At 35.5% G+C, this 21,813-nt stretch overlaps 1 protein-coding gene across 6 annotated transcripts in view; it reads left to right on the plus strand.

Annotated features, from left to right (window-relative positions):
• The window catches only part of Ric8b (RIC8 guanine nucleotide exchange factor B), a 108,605-nt gene that overhangs the window by 22,268 nt on the left and 64,524 nt on the right, over positions 1–21,813 (plus strand). For all 6 annotated transcript variants that reach the window (XR_013091244.1, XR_013091245.1, XM_076855066.1 and 3 more), the window contains exon 3: positions 17,375–17,983. Coding sequence is in view for 4 of the 6 variants with exons in the window: in XM_076855066.1 (XP_076711181.1) it covers positions 17,375–17,983 (609 nt within the window). In the remaining 2 variants the exon portion in view is untranslated. The remainder of the gene's footprint in view (positions 1–17,374; positions 17,984–21,813) is intronic.

Raw genomic sequence — 21,813 nt, forward strand, 5'->3', positions numbered from 1 at the left:
CGACTTCTGTCTTACAGATGAGAAAAATCCAGCTTTAGAACAATTAAGTAAATTGCTGTAGATCCAAGTTCAGAAAATAGTAGAAATATGAACTCGAAAGAACCCAAATATTCTTTCTGCTTTTTCTGCTACACAGTTGGCTTTCCATATCTGGATTTTACATCTACCACTTCAATCATCTACAGATAAATATATTAGAAGAAAAATTATGCTAATTATTTGTGGATTCTTTTCCTTATTATTCTCTAAACCATATATTATAACAACTATGTAGCACATACATCGCATCAGGCATTATAAGTAATCTAGAGATGGTTTAAAGTATGTAGAAAGATACGCATAGGTTATATGCAAATACTGTAGCATTTTATGTAAGGAACTTGAGTATCCCTGGATTTGGGTATCTCTGAAGTAGTCTTGGTACCAATCCCCTGCAGATACCAAGGAATGACTGTACTACTAATGGGTTCCTATACCTTGGAGACCTCTAATATCACAACACTATCGCATTGAGACAACTTAGCTTCCCTTTTGTCCCTGTTCTTAGCTGCCTTGATCTTCTTCATAACAAAATATGTGTGGCTTAAACAACAGAAACTTGTTTCTCACTGACTGGGAATTCTTAGATCAAGGAGCCCCCAAGGGTAGGTATCATTCCAAGGTGGTTTCTCTTAACTTGTATGCATCTGCCTTCTCCATGTACTCACATGACCTCTTCTCTGAATTACATGCAGAGAAAGTAAGTTCTTGGGTGTCTCTTCCTTATAAGGGCATTCATCCCACCAGTTCTGGGTCCCACCCTTATTACGGTCTCCTATAACCCTAATCACCTCCCGAAAGCCCCATCTCCAGATATCATCACAATGTGGGTAGACCTTCAACAGGTAGGAGGTGAACAGGACACATTCAGTCCATAGATCAATTTACCCTCAGAATCCCTATCATCTGTACATTCCTAGGCTACTAGAGCAGAGAAGCAGGGAATCAAAGAGACAGGAACTAGTTCAGAAGAAGTCATTGATTATTGTGGGGTAGATGACAGTGGAGATAAAATAAGAGAACTCCAAAGAAATGTTTATAGGAAAGATCTTAGTGCATTGAAAAAGACTACAAAGATCCATGGGAAGGCTGGGGTTGTGGCTCAGCGGTAGAGCGCTTGCCCAGCACGTGCAAGTCCCAGGGTTCAATCCTCAGCACCAATCCTCAGGAGATATTGTGCCCAACTACAACTAAAAAAAATATTTTTTAAAAAAAAGATCCATGGGATCAGGATCTATATAAGCCATCAACATGAGGTAAATGTTATGATAGTGCTCTTTTCCAAACTTGTTAATATACTACATAGTCAAACTACTTACGCTAAGAACTTTCTAATGACTAAATGGGCTCATATGGTAAATTCTAATATCCAACAAATGTACATACGTACTTCTGTATCTAATGTATTAACTTAAAAGACCAAAGTCTCATAAGCAATGTGGAGAAAAAGACTTTCTGGAAAACAAAGATGCTTAAGTAGTAGGAGAAGCAGAGGTATCTGGTACAGTGTTGAAGATAAATAAAAAGTTTTTACATACCCATTTCTGCCACTAGACAAGAAAGGAAGGCCAACTGATTGGTTTTGTAAGCTTTCATTTGCACCTAAGTTGTCTCTCTCATCTGCTAATGAATTCTTGATGATGCAACATGTCTTTCTCAGGATTGCTAATGAGTAAAGAAAGTTGAGCCAAACTCATTTAATTATCGTTACTTGGAACTCTTGTGTTTTTGGCAGGATCACCACAATATAAAACATAGCCAGAAGGATTTTGTTACTGAAAAATGTACATGTATAAGAAAGAAAGTTAGAGAAGAAATATAAGAAGTGAGATAAAACCTCATCCACAGACCTTTTTATTCATTAAATAAAAGAGGGAATTTTCATTTCCTCCTGTACTATAAGTAGGAAAAATCCTCAAAGTGTTTAGATATAATATTAAGCTAAATATATGTGAACCGAGTTGCATAAGTATTTATTTTAAAAAATCTCTCTTTAGCTTTTTACAAAGAAATTCCAAATTGGACCTCCAAAATCCTTTCTCTGACTTTTATGAAAAGCATATTTTAACATTTTGTCAATAAGTCACTGTTAGTATTTTTGTTAAATACAGTTTTTGCATAGGTCTGTCTTATGGAACTGACAATATCATTGCAAGGATTAATTATAGTAAGCTTATTTCTATTAATTATAGTAAGATTGTTCCCCTCTTCCTTTCTTATTTCCTCTTCCCACCCTTTGCTTACTCACTCACTCTATACCAAGGGCAAAAGTTTAGAACTATCAGATTTAGGTGGCTGACCTTCAGTTCCAGTTAAGAACTAAAATTAGATCCCTGTGGAATATATATCCACTGACATCCATCAGAGGAAAGAGTTTAGGCATAACCTTGAGAGGCCAGGAAGACATCTTCCAAGGGAGTCTGCGTTAACCACTAAAATTTCTTTGACATTTCACTTTTTAATCTTAAAAATGTATGTGGCTTTTATATTGTGATTTGTTTAACGTGTTTGTTTATTCTCAGTTAGAAATCCATTCCCTCTAATAAATCTCTTAGTAAAATAGTGGTTCTAGAAGATACACTGGGATTATCCTGTGACTTTGAGTATCTCTGGCACTGGGCCACATCTCCCAGAGAATGTGCATAGCCTATTTTAAGAGCAGAATGCTATCCCATCACTATAAGAGTACTGGTTGATTAAGGAAGAGTACAGATCAAGTGTGTGCCTACCACTGTAGCCAGGGGCAGGGGGTGGGGGTGGGAACGCAGAGGAAAAGTCCATGCTTATTAATGAGAAAATGGCAGATTATAAGGATAGGTATTTTACTACCACTACAGTAGAAGAACAGAAACGTTAAACAAATGAAAAAAGCAGAACTGTGTTTAAGAACTTAAGTCTGTTTAATTAAGAAGAAAAAAATCCGTCCTCATTTCCCTTCACAGGCCTAGGTGAACCTGAATTACTTTTAATATCAAGAACACCTATTTTTTGCTTTTTTTTTCTTTATATCATTAGATAGAAAAGAAACTAGAACTGAGTCAAATAGAAATCTATGAGTCTCCTTTGTAGTGTAGCTTTCTGTGCTACTTTAATTAAATCATTTATCTCTTTGAGAGTCAGTTTTCATGTCTGTAAAATGAGAAAAGTATCCCCTTGTTCTGAGTCTATTAGTGTTATTTTTTAAAAAAGAGTTCTGTGGACAAATAAATTAAGGAAATATCAGTTGAAAAAATTAAACAGGTTTATTTTCCATAGTGCATAAGTTTCCCAAACTTATTTGCCCAGAAAACCTACTTTTTAAAGACCTTTTGCATTGCTAATGTTCATAAGACAGTCACTATAGCCCCTTGTAACTCTTAACATTCTGATTCAGGAAATTGTACTCATGTCTTTTGACTATTTGGCTCTTTTCTGGCCTTGTAGTAACTTATTCTAGGGCTAGATTATTGAGTTGAGTGCCTGTGCTGTGTATGTACACTGCCCTTCTTTCCAGTTTGAACTGGAAAGCTATTGTGTTTTCCTGTTTCTTGTAAATAAAGCAAACATTAATCCTTTTCTTTTGCAGTGTTCACTTTTTTTTCACTGTGTCAGTTTTTAATCATTGGCCCATTTTTATTCTAATCTATTAATTATTACCCAACTATCACCAAGAATTCTGAAGTCTCAGGTCATTAAATCCTTTTGATAAGCAGTAATGTCAAAGAGAAAACTGTAAAGTCTGCCCATAAGGCTTATTGTTTCAATCAGGAAAATAAGTAAAGATACTGTTACTGGTTTGGGTCTTATAGGTCTTGTTCTTGGTGGTATAAAATTTTAGCTTTTACTGTGTATTATCATCTCATTCAGTAAACAACATTGTAATGCAGGGCGTTATCCCCATCTTATAGGTAATAAAACTAAAAGTCAGAGATACCAAATACTTGCCCAGATCTTACAGGTAATAAATAGCAAAGTTATATCTGTCTGATAGCAATTCATAATACCTGGTAGCTTCTGAATGGAATATTAATAATGATATGTGTGTTGTAGTTATAATGATAAGTAAAATTTACTGACTGTTTAATTTGGGGAAAACATATACATCATCTTTTTAAATTCCTCAACAATTCCCCTTACCCTATGAGGTAGATGCTATTATACTCCATTTTACAAATAAGGAAATTAAAGAAGCCAATCAATTTATTCAAATCATACATCTAAAGTAAGTGGCAGCATATATCTAAAAAGAACAAATATAAAGAGTAAAGTCAGTGGCAGCTAGGAATTAAATGCAGAACTTATGAATTTTGGACATAATGTTCTGTAATACACAGTGCTTTCAAGATGCCACACTTGGTATATACATGTATGATTTTCAGCATGTTTGACAGTATCTTTGTACCAAATATATTAGACAAATTCCCATCCCGAAAAGTTGGTAAGAGATAAGTCTCCAAAGTCTCCATAAATATAATTCAAGGTCAGAAGTGTTAAGTTCTATAACAGTAGTAGAGATTAAGTACTCTGGATTTAGAACTGGAAGAGATTACTTCCTGCTGGGGGATGGTGAAAAGATGGCATTTCTTTTGAAGATAGAAATAACTTAAGAAAGTCAGGGGTAGGAAAGATTTCTGAGTAAAGGAAATAACATTAAAAAAAGGCCTAGAAGTTCACACAATTATTAGAGCAAATTGTTGTGCCTGGATCAAGGATATTGTGACAAGTAGTTGAATATGAATTTTAGAAAGGTAAGTTACAGGGACTCTGACCTCTTCCTAGTTAATGAGTTTGGATATGTTTTATTTGAGGTATCTACTGGGGGACTATCAAAGAGACATGTCTACAAGGCAACTCTTTTTTTTTTTTCCAGCCAGTTTTTAGAATTAAGTCCTCTTATCTCAGAAGTGAATGACATTACCATTAACCAGTTATCCAGGCTAGGGACCTGAGAGGTTCCATGTCTCTTTCTTCTTCACTCTCGGCCAATCATTCAGTCATTTCTACTCCCTTAAAATCTCTTTTTTTCTCCACTTTCCTAATTCTATTACTACTACCTTAGTTTAAACAGCCATTATTTCATTGGGACTACTGCAATATCCTCTTAATTGGTCTCCCTGCTTCTGGTCCTCCCTCCTTTGCTTATTCATTTTCCACATTAATATCAGAGTAATGATTCCCAAAGTACAAATCTTATGTCATTCCCCTACTTAATACACTGCAAGAAGTTCCTCATTTTCTTCAGGATTAAATGCAAACTCTTCATTCCTCTTATATAGACATGGACTAATATATCCTTTCTTTAAAAAAAAAAAAAAAAGCTTCTCGACTTTATAGTCCCTCTTTTTTTTTTTTTTAAATATATTCTCTGGGATTAACCTCCTGAGTAGCTGGGGTTACAGGCATGTACCACTGTATCCAGCTTTTTTTATTTCTTATTACGGTTCTTTCTCTCTGCTTCCTTTATGTTTGAAAGGGATCTGTTTCTTTCTTCACTTTCTCACCTCCCAAGTATCTTCAGAAACTTCTTTTATCAAGGTTGTTGTAATCTAGTATTGCCAAATTCTTATGCCTTTTGATCTTTCATCTGCATTTGAAACAATTGATTACTACATTCAGAAAATACTTTGTCCTATCTTGTCTTCCAGAACCCCACACTCCTAAATTTTCTGTTGCTGATATCTCCTAATCTCCTTTGTCTATCTTGGCATTTTTCAGGACTTCTCTTCTGTCTGTATTTTTCTCTAGGCAATCTAATCCGTTCTTAAATGAAATGCCCTTACTCATTCTAGAAAGCATGGCCCCAGGGCTTATAGCTCACATACATTCAGTATCGTACATGATACTTCTTATAAACATTTCAAACTTTACGTTATCTTGCAGAATTTTCCCCAAACTTGTTCTTCCCCTAGGCTTTCCTTCTTAATAAGCCATAAATTTCCTTCTCACTCATAAACAGCAATTCTTATTGATCTTTCCTCTGAAATTGGAGCAAGTGCCCCTATGTCGCTTCCTCTTCACTGATAGCATACTTAAAGCTGTGTTTGCTCCCCTTTAATCCTTTTTTTCACATAGCCTGGGTGATTTATTTGTTTGTTTGTTTTGACTTTTTATTATAATTGAGTTAACACCTCTTCTTTGCATAAACTCCTTTGTTGACTTTTTATAGCAGTTGAAGTCAAGTCTGATTTCCTTACCCTATAAAACTAAAACTCCACATAATCTGGTTCCTGCTTGCCTCTTAATTTCATCTCACAGTAGTCTACGTCTACTCTTACATCATCCACCTAGCTTTCAGAACCTTAAACACACCAGACTCAGCCCATTTTGCTCTTTTCTTTGCACACTTGGCAGCTATCGGAACTTTGCACACTATCAGAACTTGGCTTAAATATCACTCTATCTAAAGTTGATTCTTTCTCCAGTTATTTTCTATTAAAACGTCCTGTTCATTTCTCTTGTAATATTTAGTAACATTTTAATTATATTCTTTTCATTCATTTATTACCTATTTTCTCAATTAAACTAAACCCCAGATTATGTCTTTGTTTACCACTCTACAGCCATCACCTAGCACAGTACCTTGAATACTGAAAATACTTGTTGGATGGCTGAATGGAAATTGAACCTGTGTGTTTTGGGTATCCTTTTAGATATTGCTTCCTTAGGCAGCTTTTGCCTGGATTGGTCTGGTTTCCTCACATAAGATTTAATTAAGGTGTCTCAGGTTTTTATTATAGTATTTTATGTTTAGTTCAGTGTTTCTCAATAAGATAATTTGATTTTGCCCCTCCGGAAATATTTGGCAATTTCCTTTTTTTTTTTTTTTTATTGGTTGTTCAAAACCTTACAAAGCTCTTGACATATCATATTTCATACATTAGCTTCAAGTGAGTTATGAACTCCCATTTTTACCCCAAATACAGATTGCAGAATCACATCGGTTACACATCCACATTTTTACATAATGCCATACTAGTAACTGTTGTATTCTGCTACCTTTCCTATCCTCTACTATCCCCCCTCCCCTCCCCTCCCATCTTCTCTCTCTATCCCATCTACTGTAATTCATTTCTCTCCTTGTTTATTTTCCCATTCCCCTCACAACCTCTTATATGTAATTTTGTAAAACAATGAGAGTCTCCCTCCATTTCCATGCAATTCCCCTTTTCTCTCCCTTTCCCTCCCACCTCATGTCTCTGTTTAATGTTAATCTTTTCTTCCTGCTCTTCCTCCCTGCTCTATTCTTAGTTGCTCTCATATCAAAGAAGACATTTGGTATTTGTTTTTTAGGGATTGGCTAGCTTCACTAAGCATAATCTGCTCTAGTGCCATCCATTTCCCTGTGAATTCCATGATTTTGTCATTTTTTAGTGCTGTGTAATACTTCATGGTGTATAGATGCCACATTTTTTTAATCCATTCATCCATTGAAGGGCATCTGGGTTGGTTCCACAGTCTAGCTATTGTGAATTGTGCTGCTGTGAACATCGATGTGGCAGTATCCCTGTAGTACGCTCTTTTAAGGTCTTCAGGGAATAGTCCGAGAAGGGCAATAGCTGGGTCAAATGGTGGTTCAATTCCCAGCTTTCTCAGGAATCTCCATACTGCTTTCCAAATTGGCCGAACCAATTTGCAGTCCCACCAGCAATGTACAAGAGTACCCTTTTCCCCACATCTTGTCCAGCACTTGTTGTTGTTTGACTTCATAATGGCTGCCAATCTTACTGGAGTGAGATGGTATCTTAGGGTGGTTTTGATTTGCATTTCTCTGACTGCTAGAGATGGTGAGCATTTTTTCATGTACTTGTTGATTGATTGTATGTCCTCCTCTGAGAAGTGTCTGTTTAGGTCCTTGGCCCATTTGTTGATTGGGTTATTTGTTATCTTATTGTCTAATTTTTTGGTTCTTTGTATATTCTGGATATTAGGGCTCTATCAGAAGTGTGAGGAGTAAAAATTTGTTCCCATGATGTAGGCTCGCTATTTACCTCTCTTATTGTTTCTCTTGCTGTGAAAAAACTTTTTAGTTTAAGTAAGTCCCATTTGTTGATTCTTGCTATTAGCTCTTGTGCTATGGGTGTCCTATTAAGGAATTTGGAGCCCTACCCCACAATATGTAGATTGGAGCCAACTTTTTCTTCTATCAGACGCAGAGTCTCTGATTTGATATCAAGGTCCTTGATCCATTTTGAGTTAACTTTTGTGCATGGTGAGAGGAGGGGGTTCAGTTTCATTTTGTTGCATATGGATTTCCAGTTTTCCCAACACCATTTGTTGAAGATGCTATCCTTCCTCCATTGCATGCTTTTAGCCCCTTTATCAAATATAAGATAGTTGTAACTTTGTGGATTAGTCTCTGTGTCCTCTATTCTGTACCATTGGTCCACCCAAATATTTGGCAATTTCTATAGACGTGTTTTTGATTGTCATTACTTGATGGTAGTGGTGGAATGTTACTGGCAACTAATGGGAAGAGGCTAAAGGTAGCTATTAAAAGCCCCGCAATACACAGAATATCCTCCCCAAACAAATGTTTTCCAATGCAGAGACAGTAATGTTAGGGCTGAGAAACTTCTCGTCTAGACTTATCCGTAGCTTGAGTTTCTTTGTAATTCTTCACTTGACTTTAAATTTCTTAGAAGTTTACTGTTGTCTCTCCACACTGCCTTGGACTTATAAAATAGACATTTGGATAATTCTTGCTTGATGGATGACTGAATGAATAAATGAATATAGAAACCAGCCATGATACATCAGTCTGAGTTGACCTACCTTCTGGTATTAATAGAGAGAGCAGTTGCTTAGTCTTTGAGTAAAATATAACATTTGTTATTTATGGAATGATAGTATAAGAGCTTCTGTATGGGGCACTGATAAGCTGTCATATTAAAACTTGCATTCTATTTAGGTTAAAGCTAAGTTTTTTTTTGACAAAGGAGTCAACAACTTGAACATTAAGAAGGAACAAAATAGAGATGAGTATGGTGGCACACACCTGTAATCCCAGTGGCTCAGGAGGCTGAAAGATTTCATCTTTGAAATCAGCAACTTAGTGAGACTTAAGCAACCTAATGAGACTGTGCCTCAAAATAACAAAATAAAAAGGGCTGAGAATGTGGCTCAGTGGTTAAGTGCCCTTGGGGAAAAAGAAGGAACAAAATAGAAGTGGTTTTAAGGAATATAGGTGTTTGTTGCCTTTTCAGGTAACAGTTCTGAGGTAGTTATCCAGGTAGGTGGATGGCTCTATTTCATTAATTTATTCAAGAGAGCTTAGTTTCCTTCCAAATTTGGGGACAAGAAAGTAGAGAAGTCACATCCACTGTCTTAGAGACCCAGACTTGGAAATGGTATTGAGCTAGTCCATATATATTCTGTAGGCAAGAGCTTAGTTCTGTGTCTATGAAGAATATCTGGGGAATGTGGTATAGCTAGGCAGCCATGGACATGACACAGTTCTGTTACTACATACATACGAAGGGGAGAGTAGATTTTGTTGGTGAACAACTTCAGTTTCTACCACAATGCCTAACAAACTCTTAGATAAGCACATTTATGAAGATTTATATTATTTATTCATTATTCCAGGAACTAAGTTTTACTATCTTTTCTGTACAGTTTAAGAAAAAAGGATTAAATAAATCATCTAGAACAGTGCTTCTTAAGTGATTTATGACCACAATTTTTTGTTTGTTCATTTTCCCTAATTTGCAGTAGAGCAGTACTTTTATACTGTAAGTTAATCACTTTAAAAAAAAATCACTTTCTTAAATGTTAGAGTCAAATTTGAAAGATTTCAAAATGCATACTCTGACTATTTTATATGTATCCAAACTTACCTATCACAACATGTCTAGTAATTGTTTGTGAACTGGCACTAATCTCACTTGTCTCAAAAGTGTTTTCTGGGGATGGGGCTCAGCGATAGTGTGCTTGCCTAGCATGTGCGAGCCGCTGGGTTCGATCCTCAGCACCACATAAAAATAAATAAATAAAATAAAGATATTGTGTCCAACTATATTTTTTAAAAAGTGTTTTCTAACAACCTTTTAGGTTATTTAAGTGTAGTTGACTATGATGTCAGTCTTTTAAGTAAAGTCATTTTTTTTATGTATAAAATTTGACTTCTAACTTTTTATTATTTTTAAAAATCACCTCTTAAGACAGTTTATAAACCATGGTAGGTCTTTTGAGTGTTCACATATCCTTCAGAGTCTGTTTTGCTTGTTTCTTAGCTAAAATCAAAGCTGATCTTGTAGTTTTACAGATTCATGATGAAAACCTGCCATTATGAAGCTGGAAGAAGTTTGTTTTAAAGGACATTTTGCTTTAATGCATGATACAGAGGGAAAAAGATGCCTAATAAAGTGACATGCTCAAGATTATACTAAGTAAGAGACAGCTATGGTACTATCACTGATTTACATTGGAAATTACTTTGTAATCAGATGATCTGGATTGAGTCCTGGCCTCCTTCTTGGTTAAATGTCTTTAGGTTCTTACTTATTATTTGTAAGAATTATGTAGTGTTCAATAAGCATTTTTTAGATTGAATAAGAATATATAATAAACATATATAAAAGTTACTTGTAAACTACAAAGTACATAAACAAAAAATAAAATTGAGAAGCTATGCCTTCTAATGCCAAATCCATTGTTCTTTCTGGACTCTGCTGCATTTCATGCTAAAGACTCATTGAAAACAGGAATTATATTTAATATTGCATCCAGTTAAAATTAGGTTTATGAGAAATCTGTAGTAATGTGGAAAAATGTTTATGTTGAGTTAAAAAATAAATCAGGAAACAAAATTATATGCACATGTGCCGCAGTCTCTGGCTGGGCACAAATCACGAGTCTCCACACAGCTTGTAGATTCAAACAGCAATTCTTTATTCCCGATCTCACACCGGCCGTCTACAAACACGCTCTGGGGGAATCCACGTTCTCTGCCCAAATCCACTCTCTCCCAAATCCACCTCTGCCCAAATCCACACCGCATGGGCTTCTGTCTCCCAAAATATACTGTCTGACCCTAAGCACTCAAGAGGAACTCAGCAGCAGGATACGCCCTATTCTAAAGGGGGAACACCCTAATCTCCTATTATGCTAAACTTCCCTATTCTAAAGGGGGAACACCCTAATCTCCTATTATGCTAAACTGCCCTATTCTAAAGGGGGAACACCCTAAACACGGATCCTGCCCTGGTCCTTGAGCAAGGTCACCTTTCAGAAGTCCTTCCACTAGACAGTATGGGAGTAAGCTGGCAAGGAATTTGTCATACCTACTTGGCTGATGGCTCCCAGCACACATGGGCTGGGGTTGTAGCTCAGTGGTAGAGCACTTGCCTGGCATGTGTGAGGCACTGGGTTCAATTCCTAGCACCATGTATAAATAAATAAATAAGGTCCATTGACAGCTCAAATATTTTTTTAAAAATTATATGCACAGGGGCTGGGGTTATGGCTCAGTGGCATAGCTTTTGCCTCGCACATGCAAGGCCCTGAGTTTGACCCTCAGTACCACATAAAAATAAATAAATAAAATAAAGTTAAAAAAATAGAGAGTGTAGTATTTTTTAAAAAATTAATATATGTATTACTGAAAACCAACTAGATTGAGAAAGAATAAGGCCTTCTGTCACTCATAAAATATAACAGCTAGAATAATTGTAGACATTGTTTCTATTTTCTCTAAAGGTTTTTATTAATTTTATATTTATAACATTTATAAAGAACATAGGTATTTAAGTAATTTAAGCTCTTCAGGAAAAACAAACAAAACTTTAAATGAAGGCAGATAACTTCTATTGCCTATGTGTAAAGGCTTTTTTACCCAGTGGGGCAAGTCACCCTACCAATACAATCACAAGAACAGTCTGTGCTACTGAGCTTTGTAATATTTTGAATAACCAATAAAAAAAAATTTAAAAAAAGACAATATTAATAGATCTCTACTAATGTTTGAGATTTGAAGAACTTCTTAATCTATTTTTGGCAGTGCTAGTTGCTCTGCTAAGGACTATAAAGATTATGAAGTAATAATATTAAACATAATAAAAGTCACTATTAAAAATTACTTATGGGGGTATAGGTAGGAAGGACAGTAGAATGAATAGGACATTATTACCCTATGTGCATATATGACTATGTGACCAGTGTGATTGTACATCATGTACAACCAGAAGAATGAGAAGTTACACTCCATTTACGTATGATGTTTCAAAATGCATTCTACTGTCATGTATAACGAATTAGAACAAATAAAATATAATTACATTAGATGTGGATGATATTACTCTTATTTAACAAAGGGAAAACTGAGGATCAGAGAAGTTAATAACATATCTAAATTGTATAACTTGCAAAAAAACAAAACAGGTATTAAACCCAGGTCTTTCTGACTCAAAAGCCACTGCAGTGCATTTATTTCATAAAAAGAGATGTCATTTCTACTTTCAGAGAGTTTTTAGTAGTTGAAGCAAACTCAGAAGGAAAATCAACAGGACAGATGTGCTAAGCCCAAAATGATTGCTGCAAATTGTGGTTTGGATATTGCTTGTAAAGGAAGATGTTGAGGTCTGAAGTGGTTATGAAAAACTTTATATTGAAAGTGTATTAAATATTTGAAACCTATATAACCAGAGAAGAAAAAGGACTGATGCATGTAGAGGCAAGTGATAAGAAAGCAGACGGGTTCAATGTGAGTAGTTTGGACAGGTAAGTACCTAGAAGATGATTTGATAGAAATAGTATGAATGAATAAAGACTTGGAAAAGAGCTCATTAGGGATATTAAATGCCAAGCTGAGGACTTTGAGAATTTATCTTAGATAACCTGTACTGAACATTCTTTGCATGCTTGGCACTGTCCTAAATGCTGTAAATGTGTGATCTCATTTGATTCTTACAGTTAATGAGGTCCAGAGAAACTAAGTAACTTGCCATGCATATACTATTAATAAGTAGAAGAGCCAAGATCGAATGTAAGCAGTTTGAACCCACTACCTCTTCTCTTAATTACCACACTGTTTTGGCTCTAGGGGCCATGGTAGGATGAATACGTTTTAAGCCCAAGACCAACCTTTAACAAATAATGTGCTTCATGTCTCTGGTAGTTTTTAATATTTGAAAAAGGCATTGTGACCAGAGGATGACATCCCATTCCCATCCCTGCCACCCTTGTACATCTTCAGCACAGGGTAGTGAAGAAGTTAAGGTGTTTGTGCTAATGGCCTTCAACTTTGCTTATCGTTCTAATATACTTCTGGTCAGTTACCCTCAGCTAACCCTTACCCCTGACATCCAAGTTATGTCAGTCTGTTGCTAACCATAATACAGTAGTTCTCAGTGTGGCTTCTGGATCACTACCAGCAGCAGCGTCAACTGAAAACTTGTTTAAAGTTACAGTTCTGGAGCCTCACCCCATACCTATTGAATCAGAACTTCGGGGTAGGTGGAATAGTCTGTGTGATGAGCCCTTTAGGTAAGTATGATGCATACTGAAATTTGAGAATTACCATAGTCTACTCTAGGGTCTCAGTTCAGGCACAGACTGCTGAAAATGTTTTTGGCAACCCTAGGTACTGGCACTGGGAAACTGTTTGGGATTTTTTATTTAAGTTTCTGCTGTAGGTCTTGTAGTATGACATTATAGAAATAACCATACCTTACTAAGCTAACAGACATGTAAAAAGAGCTTTTTCTTATTTTTTATTAATTTTATTGTTATATTATAATTATACATAATAGTGGTTTTGTGACACATTTGTACATGCATATAACATAATTTGGTCAATCCCATTCCCTGGTACCTCCGATTTTCCTCCCCTCCTTCCTCCCCCTGGTTCCCTTCTTCTACTCCACTGGTCTTCCTTATATTTTTATGAAGTCTCACCTTGATTTTTTTCTTTTTGTCTAACTTTTCCATATGAGAGAAAACATAATTTTTGACTTTTTGAGTCTGGTTTATTTCACTTGACATAATGCTCTCAACTTCTATCTGTTTTCCTGCAAATAACATAATTTCATTTTTCTTTATGGCTATATAAAACTCATTGTATCACATTTTCTTTATTTAGTCAGTTGTTGATGGTTATCTAGGCTGGTTCCATAACATGGCTATTGTAAGTTGCACTGCTGTAAGCATGGGAATGCATAGATTGCTTTTAGCAGGCTGACTTAAATTCTTTTAGATAAATACTGAGGAGTAGTGTAGCTGGGTTATACGGTAGTTCCTTTTGAGGAACCTCCTTATTAATTTTCGTAATGGTTGTACTAATTTACAATCCCACCAACAGTGTATTATTAAGTGTTTCTTTCCCCCCCAAATCCTTACTAGCATTTATGGATATTTGTATTCTTGATGATTTTCATTATATATATATATATATATGTGTGTGTGTGTGTGTGTGTGTGTGTGTATACACACATATATATATACATATATATGTATGTATATATATATATAGTGTGTGTGTGTGTGTGTGTGTGTGTGTGTGTATTAGAGCTTTACAGTTATACATAGTAGTTGGGTTCATCCAAACAAAATCGTACATGTGTAGAATTTGATTTCCGTTCACAGTTCTCCCCATTTCCCCCTAACTAACCCTTTTTCTAACCCTTTGTATCTTTATTGTGAGTTTTGTTTTGTTTTTCATCCTATATTCTCACCGTGTGGTTTTGATTTACATTTCTCTGATTACTAAAGATATTGAACTTTTTTTTTAGTGTACTTTTTAGTCATTTGTATTTCTTCTTTTGATAAATGTCTGTTTCATTTGCCTGTTGATTGAATTTTATTTATTTATTTATTTGGTAGTAAGTTTTTTAAGTCTTTATTCTGGATATTAATTTTATGTCAGAAGAGTAGCTGACGAAGATGTTTTCCCCTTCTGTAGGCTCTCTGTTCATGCCCTTGTTTCCTTTGCTGTTCTTGAGAATTATTTCTTGAGTTTTAGGAATCCTGTTGAGGAAGTAATTGCTTTTGCCTTTATGTTAGATATTAACCCTGTGTTTTCTTCTAGCTGTTGGAAAATTTCTAGGCTAATTCCTAGGTCTTTGATCCATTTTCAGTTGACTTTTGTGCCGGGCAAGAGATAGGGATCTAGTTTTATTCTTCTACATATGGATATCCAGTTTGCTAGCACCATTTGTTAAAAAGGCTGCCTTTTTTCCATTGAATGTTTTTGGCATCTTTATCAAGGATCACATGATTGTATCTTTGTTGTGAGTTTGTTTCCATGACTTTTGTTCTGTTCCCTTGGTCTGTGTGTCCATTTTTATGCCAGTACTATGCTGTTTTTGTTACTGTAGTTCTGTAGTATAATTTAAAATTTGGTATTGCGATGCCTCTAGCCTTTTGCTTATAGTTGCTTTGACTATTCTGGGTCTTTTATTCTTCCATATGGATTTTGTAACTATTTGTTCTAGTTCTGTGAAAAATATCTTTCGTATTTTCACGGGAATTGATTGACTCTTTAGATTCATTTTGGTAATATGGCCATTTTAACAATATTAAGTCTGCCTATCCATGAACAGGGGTGGTCTTTCCATCTTCTAATATCTTCTTCAATTTCTTTTTTCAGTGTTTTATAATTTTCATTGTAGAGGTCTTTTATTTTCTTGGTTAGATGTATTCTTAGGTGATTCTTTTGTTTGTTCTATGTTGATTTAGTATATTGCTACTAGGCTGAATTAATTAGCTCTGCAGTTTTCTGGTCAGATTTTTTGGATTTTCTAAATACATTATCAAATGATTTGCAAATGGTGATTATTTAACTTCTTTCCTTCTATTTGTATCCCTAAAAGGGATGATACAGGGGATCATGATACAGGGGATTGAAACCAGTGGTGCTCTACTACTGAGTTACATCCCCAACCCTTATTTTTAATTTTGAGACAAGGCCTTGCTAAATTGCCTAGACTGGCCTTAAACTTGACGTGGCTAGTGTCATTATTGCATGCTGATTTTAATTTCTGTGGGTATTCTTGTCAGGCATAGTGGTGCACATTTGTAATCCTAGCAACTCAGGATGCTGAGATAGGAGGATCTCAAGTTCAAGGCCAGTGTCAGCAACTTGGCAAGGTCCTATCTCAACATCAAAAAGTAAAAAGAATGGGGATGCAGTTCAGTGGTAAAGCACCCTGGGTCAATCCCAGTACAAAAGCACAAAATAAATAAATAAATAAATAAATAAGTAAAAAAAAAATTCCTGCTGTAACATTGACATTAAAACACTAAAAGAAAGTTACTTTTAGTTATCAGATATGACAGGATAAAGTTGTTATTTTATGAATTTTTTTTTAGCTTGTCAGGTAAGGTTCCTTTCCATCTCTATTTAGAGAACATATTTTCATTTAAAGTTAGTATTTCCATAGCTGTATGACCAGGATATACTGAGAAGTTGCACATAGTCTGGGATTCTTGCCAAGATCATGTTTGACCCCAGGTAGCCTCTTTTTCAAGGATTTAAGTCTGTCAGTAAGTTAATATCTTATATTGGTAATTGTTGTTTTTATAAAATGTAAGGGTGTATAGTAGTATCCAGCAATGAAATGAGTATACTTGTTTGATCCACATATAAGGATAAGAGAAAGCTTACATTGAATTTGGAGGGAATGATCTGTGATTTTAAAATTTGACAATAGTATAAGTAATTTTCACACAAATAAGATTGAGTATACTTTGGGTTCATCCTAAAAGAATTGTTTCTGAGATGATGTTAGCAAAATTTGGATCCACCACTGCTACTTATTACTGTTACTGTTACAGTTACAATCTGCACCCTACACCAAGGCAACAAAGGAGAGTTAAGATTCTATCTTCTCAGAGCTTCCCAAACAATATGTCTTAGCACAGGGCTGCCCAGAGGAAGAGAGACTTTTTCCTAGTTTGCCCATCTAGAGGGAACCTTTTTAGCATCTAGTCTGCCTAGAGGGGTCACCTTTTTTTTTGCAATTGGTTCAAAACATAATATATGCTAGCTGAAACCTCTTTGGAGCCCCATATTTGGAATAACTTTTATCAGTTTTTGTCAGCAAAAGTACTTCTCTGGGTCATTTGATGAGTAAGTATTATTAGATTTTAGCTAAAGAAGAGGGACACTTGGGATGACTGCCATGGAAGAAATATTAAGAAATATTTAGAAGAAAGAGCACAACTAAACATTGGCAGAAATGCTTATCTCCTTCAGTTATTTTACAAGAGCATGTATTGTGGGCAATTGTGAACTAGTTCTTAATCTTTATTTCTGAGGAGGGAGTAGCTATGATTCAGACTGATTGCCTTCAAACCTGATACTGTTTAGTCTGATGTTGAAAATCAAATAATGGTTTTTGCATATTCTCTTGTTTTTCAGAAACTGTGTGAAGGCATATTTAAAGTCCTTGTAAAGGACGTCCCAACAACATGTCAAGTGTCCTGCCTGGAAGTACTCCGAATTCTCTCCAGAGACAAAAAGATTTTAGTTCCTGTAACAACCAAGGAAAACATGCAGATATTGCTGAGACTAGCCAAGCTAACTGAGTCGGATGATTCTTTGGAGAAGGTGTCAGAGTTCCCAGTTATTGTGGAATCATTAAAGTGTCTATGTAACATAGTGTTCAACAGTCAGATGGCACAGCAGCTCAGCCTGGAACTTAATCTTGCTGCAAAGCTCTGTAACCTCCTGAGAAAGTGCAAGGACCGAAAATTTATCAATGACATTAAGTGCTTTGACTTGCGCTTGCTCTTTCTCCTGTCACTTTTGCACACTGACATCAGGTCACAATTGCGCTATGAGCTCCAGGGACTACCGCTGCTAACCCAGATCTTGGAAAGTGCCTTTAGCATCAAGTGGACCGATGAGTATGAATCGGCCATAGATCATAATGGACCTCCTCTCTCACCTCAGGAGACAGACTGTGCCATTGAGGCCCTCAAAGCTCTCTTCAATGTGACAGTAGACAGTTGGAAGGTGCATAAAGAGGTAAGGTTGAGAATGGTATTCTTATCTACCTGGAGTTTAATTGTCTGGTATGTTCTTATAGCTGTCTGCAAGGGAAGCATGCTAAATTGGAAAATGGAAAAAGTTACCAGTTCCTCCATGAATCAGTTGTATGAACTGTGATATTTCTTAACCATTACTAAATCTTATTCTTTCCATTTGTGTAATACCTGTTGGAAGAATGGGGTGGAGATGAACTACTGTTTTGTAAGATGCCAAATATAGTTTTCTGACTTGTACTATCACTGTCTTTTTCACAGTCTTTTTCATGAACAAGATAAGATTTAAAGGGAAATAAAACAAGGCAGTTAATAAAGGTATAGGTATTTTTGATGGCTGCCACCTTAAAAGCTCAGATAATGCCAGTCAATTAAAACTGATGAGTCTTTGATGTCAGCTCAGAAGAAGAAAAAAATCCTATGTGTATATATACCTATTAGCCCATTCTCCTAGGTGTTCCTATGTAGTGTAAGATAACTGTCAAAAATATAGGACCTCAAACTAGAGATATCCATGCTTATACATAATTCTAGAAAACAAACATAATTACACAAGGGGATGAGAAAGGTTATTTCAAACCATTTAACTTATTTCTAGACTAAGAGTCTTCTGAGGCTTGGACCTTCCAGCAAACCAAAATGAGGCAGATTTGGTAGTTTATATTTGAATACCCACAAGAACAATATGCTAACAATGAAACTTGGCTTAAGGAAATCAACAATTTTAAGTAAAATGGACATAAACTGTTCCTTTCTTCTAAAATCCAGACATTTCACATTTTCTCTCTCTTTAACCATAAATGACTAGTGAAATTTACCCTGTGCCTTTAAAAAAAGACATCTGACTTTAGGATTTAGGTTAATATTTTGATGTGTCCATTTGAAATAATTCTCACCCATGAATAAAGATCTGTATTTGCCAGAAAACTACTTTAAAAGGATTATCTCAATGCAGTGCTATAGTGAGAATATGCAGGCATGAGTTTTAAAGTGCAGATAGGTCTGTATTTTGAAACCAAATATTTGAAGATCAGTCCTAACAGCTGTTTTAGATGACTGTAGCATGGTAAGTTTTTTTCCTGAGAGTTGGCAGGAAAAGATGTGGAAAGCCCACATGCTCCATTTAAGCTTTGAAACCAAATATTTGCAAGTATTTGAAATGTTATGTCTCTATGCTTATTTGGTACCTTCTATGGTTATTTTTCTTATACTGTTTGTTTTGGTGTTTTTTAAGTTCTTCATTTAGTTGTAAGAGGTACTCTAAGACTGTTGGAGTCCCTATTATTTTAAGTTATACCTAAAATAGTAGCTCACAGTGTTCAGATTCCTAACAAAAACACTTTATAATTTAGTGGCTGCACATCAGTAGATATGTGGGATGACATGTAATGAAAATTAGTAAATTAAGATTAGCCCTTATTAGTGTGCTTTAGTTATAAGTAATAGAGGGACTGGAAGGAGCTTTAGAAAATATTTAAGTAGCGTATACTTATTCTGTGTTATAGAATGGTTTTTCTCCAAAACAAAAGTATCTACTGATAAAGGGCCCAAGATTAGGTATCTCAGACCTCCTACTACCTGTTTGAGTCTGGATCAATTGATACAGCCATTACAAAATGTGCAAAATCAGCATGACTCTTGGCTATTGTTGAAGTTTTCAGAAATATGAATAGTATTGAAAATAGGATCTTTGCCAACCATTTAGAAAAGAATGTCTTCATGAGTCTCCAAATTCAGCTCTTAGCAAACATTTATCATTTATCATTGTCCGAATATTTATGGACAATTACTAGACATTACACTGGGCATTATATAATGTATTGGCAAATAACAGGCATTGTTCATGAAACCTCCATTTTGTGGGTGAAATAGGTGATAAATCAGTAAAAATTACATAATTGAAATTGTGTTATTTGCTATGAGAGAACAATGCAATGATTGACAATATATAATATAGTTACAGAAGACTCTGAAAGTCTTAGATTCTGAGATCTGAAGATTCAGAATGATTCAGCTATCTGAAAAATAGAGGGATGAATGGTTCCTAGAAATTGTGTAGCATGTGAAAAGACCACAGAAACCAAAACAGGAGTTTTTAGGAAAATAGTCACAACTTAGTTCAAAGAAACCTAATCAGGGCAGAGAGACTTACTACTAAGAATCTGTTTACTGGGTTTCAAGATCTCCTTAGTTTGTCAACTGAAGTGTTTTACTTTGAGCAAGCACCCAAAGACTAGTTAACACTTTAAAACACCAACTGAAATAAAGGAATATGAAAAACTTATTAATCAAAAGAATCTAACTTTAAAAATAACTAGAGGCTCATTGTAGAGGATCTAGGAAAAAAAAAAAAAAACATAGAAGCAAGAAAATACAAACTACCTGAAAACTCACCCCTGAGAAGATAAGCACTGTTTGCATTTTGATGTGTATCTTTCTAACCATTCTCTGTTATGTAATATATAAATAGAAATATATATTTCTGTCTATATATTTCTCTCTATATATATTCACATATACACACAAAATGTAACCATTTTATTATTTTCATCTTTGTGGCACAACCAATGTTCTTGAAGACTAGTTACTAGTTTTCAACTCTGGGGGTGTTAACTCTGTGGAGAGCGCTTACTGGGCATGGGTGAGGCCATGGGTTTGATCCCCAGTAACTCCCCACACACTTACACAGAGTATTAGTTTTCAAAAATGCGTTTCTTGAAGCTGGGAGGTTCCTAGGAGTATCCTCTAGGAGTGGGTGAGTGATATCCCAGGTTCCCCACTTCCACTTTATAAAACAACCTTTGATTGTTGTTGCTATTGTTGTTGCTATTGCTGTTGTTTTAATTTAGGTTTGTAATTAAGATTTCATTTGGAGGATAAAAAAAGAGTTCTGCAAAAAAACCCAAAACTTTGACAACTACTCCATAACTCCTATTTGTTGAAGATGATAAATCCTTATGAAAGAATGCATACAAATACTTGTGAGCAAGTAGAATACTTCACCCTGGCATGGTGGCACACGCCTGTAATCCCAGCAGCTCAGGAGGCTGAGGCAGGAGGATCACAAGTTCAAAAGTAAACCTCAGCAAAAGTGAGGTGCTAAGCAACTCAGTGAGACCCTGTCTCTAAAAAAAATACAAAATAGAGCTGGGGATGTGGTTCAGTGGTTAAGTGCTCTGAGTTCAATCCCCAGTAAACCCTCCCACCCCCCCACAAAGAATACTATTAAGTATAAATATAAAAATACTTATGAATATTCCTTCATAAGGATTCTCAACCTTTGACAAATCCTGTTTGGAGGCACTTAAATCATAATTGCTTGCTATTTTAAATATCAATATAGTAAATTCTCTGGTTGTAAAAGTTTTAGTATAACCTGAAATTGATGGGCCAGAGCATTTCAAATTTTTCAGGTTTTTTTGATTGATAGCTATTGCCCAACTGACTTCAAAAGAAGGGTGCTGAATACACCTTTCCAAATGCTAGGCATTTATTTCACTTCTGTAGTTTTTTGCCTGTTTCACAATTACTTAGTCTAACAGTTACAGAAAAATACAGACATTTGGTTTTGCTTTTAACTGTTTTAGCAAGTATTTTTATGACTTCCTTCATTTATAGTTCACAAAAAACAGAAAATGAAGGACTAGATGTTTTGTGAGGTTTAGCAAATTAGTGCCATTTGTGCATTTCAGATTTAGGCCTCAGTGTTGAATTCCTGCCTACCTGTTGATATCATCAGCAGATTAATTTGGAGATTTCCTTTTCATGGGAAATGTAGCTGGCTTTATTTCCATGTGTAGAGACAGAGTCTCC

Source organism: Callospermophilus lateralis, chromosome 4, assembly GCF_048772815.1.
Source record: "Callospermophilus lateralis isolate mCalLat2 chromosome 4, mCalLat2.hap1, whole genome shotgun sequence".
Lineage (NCBI taxonomy): Eukaryota > Metazoa > Chordata > Mammalia > Rodentia > Sciuridae > Callospermophilus > Callospermophilus lateralis.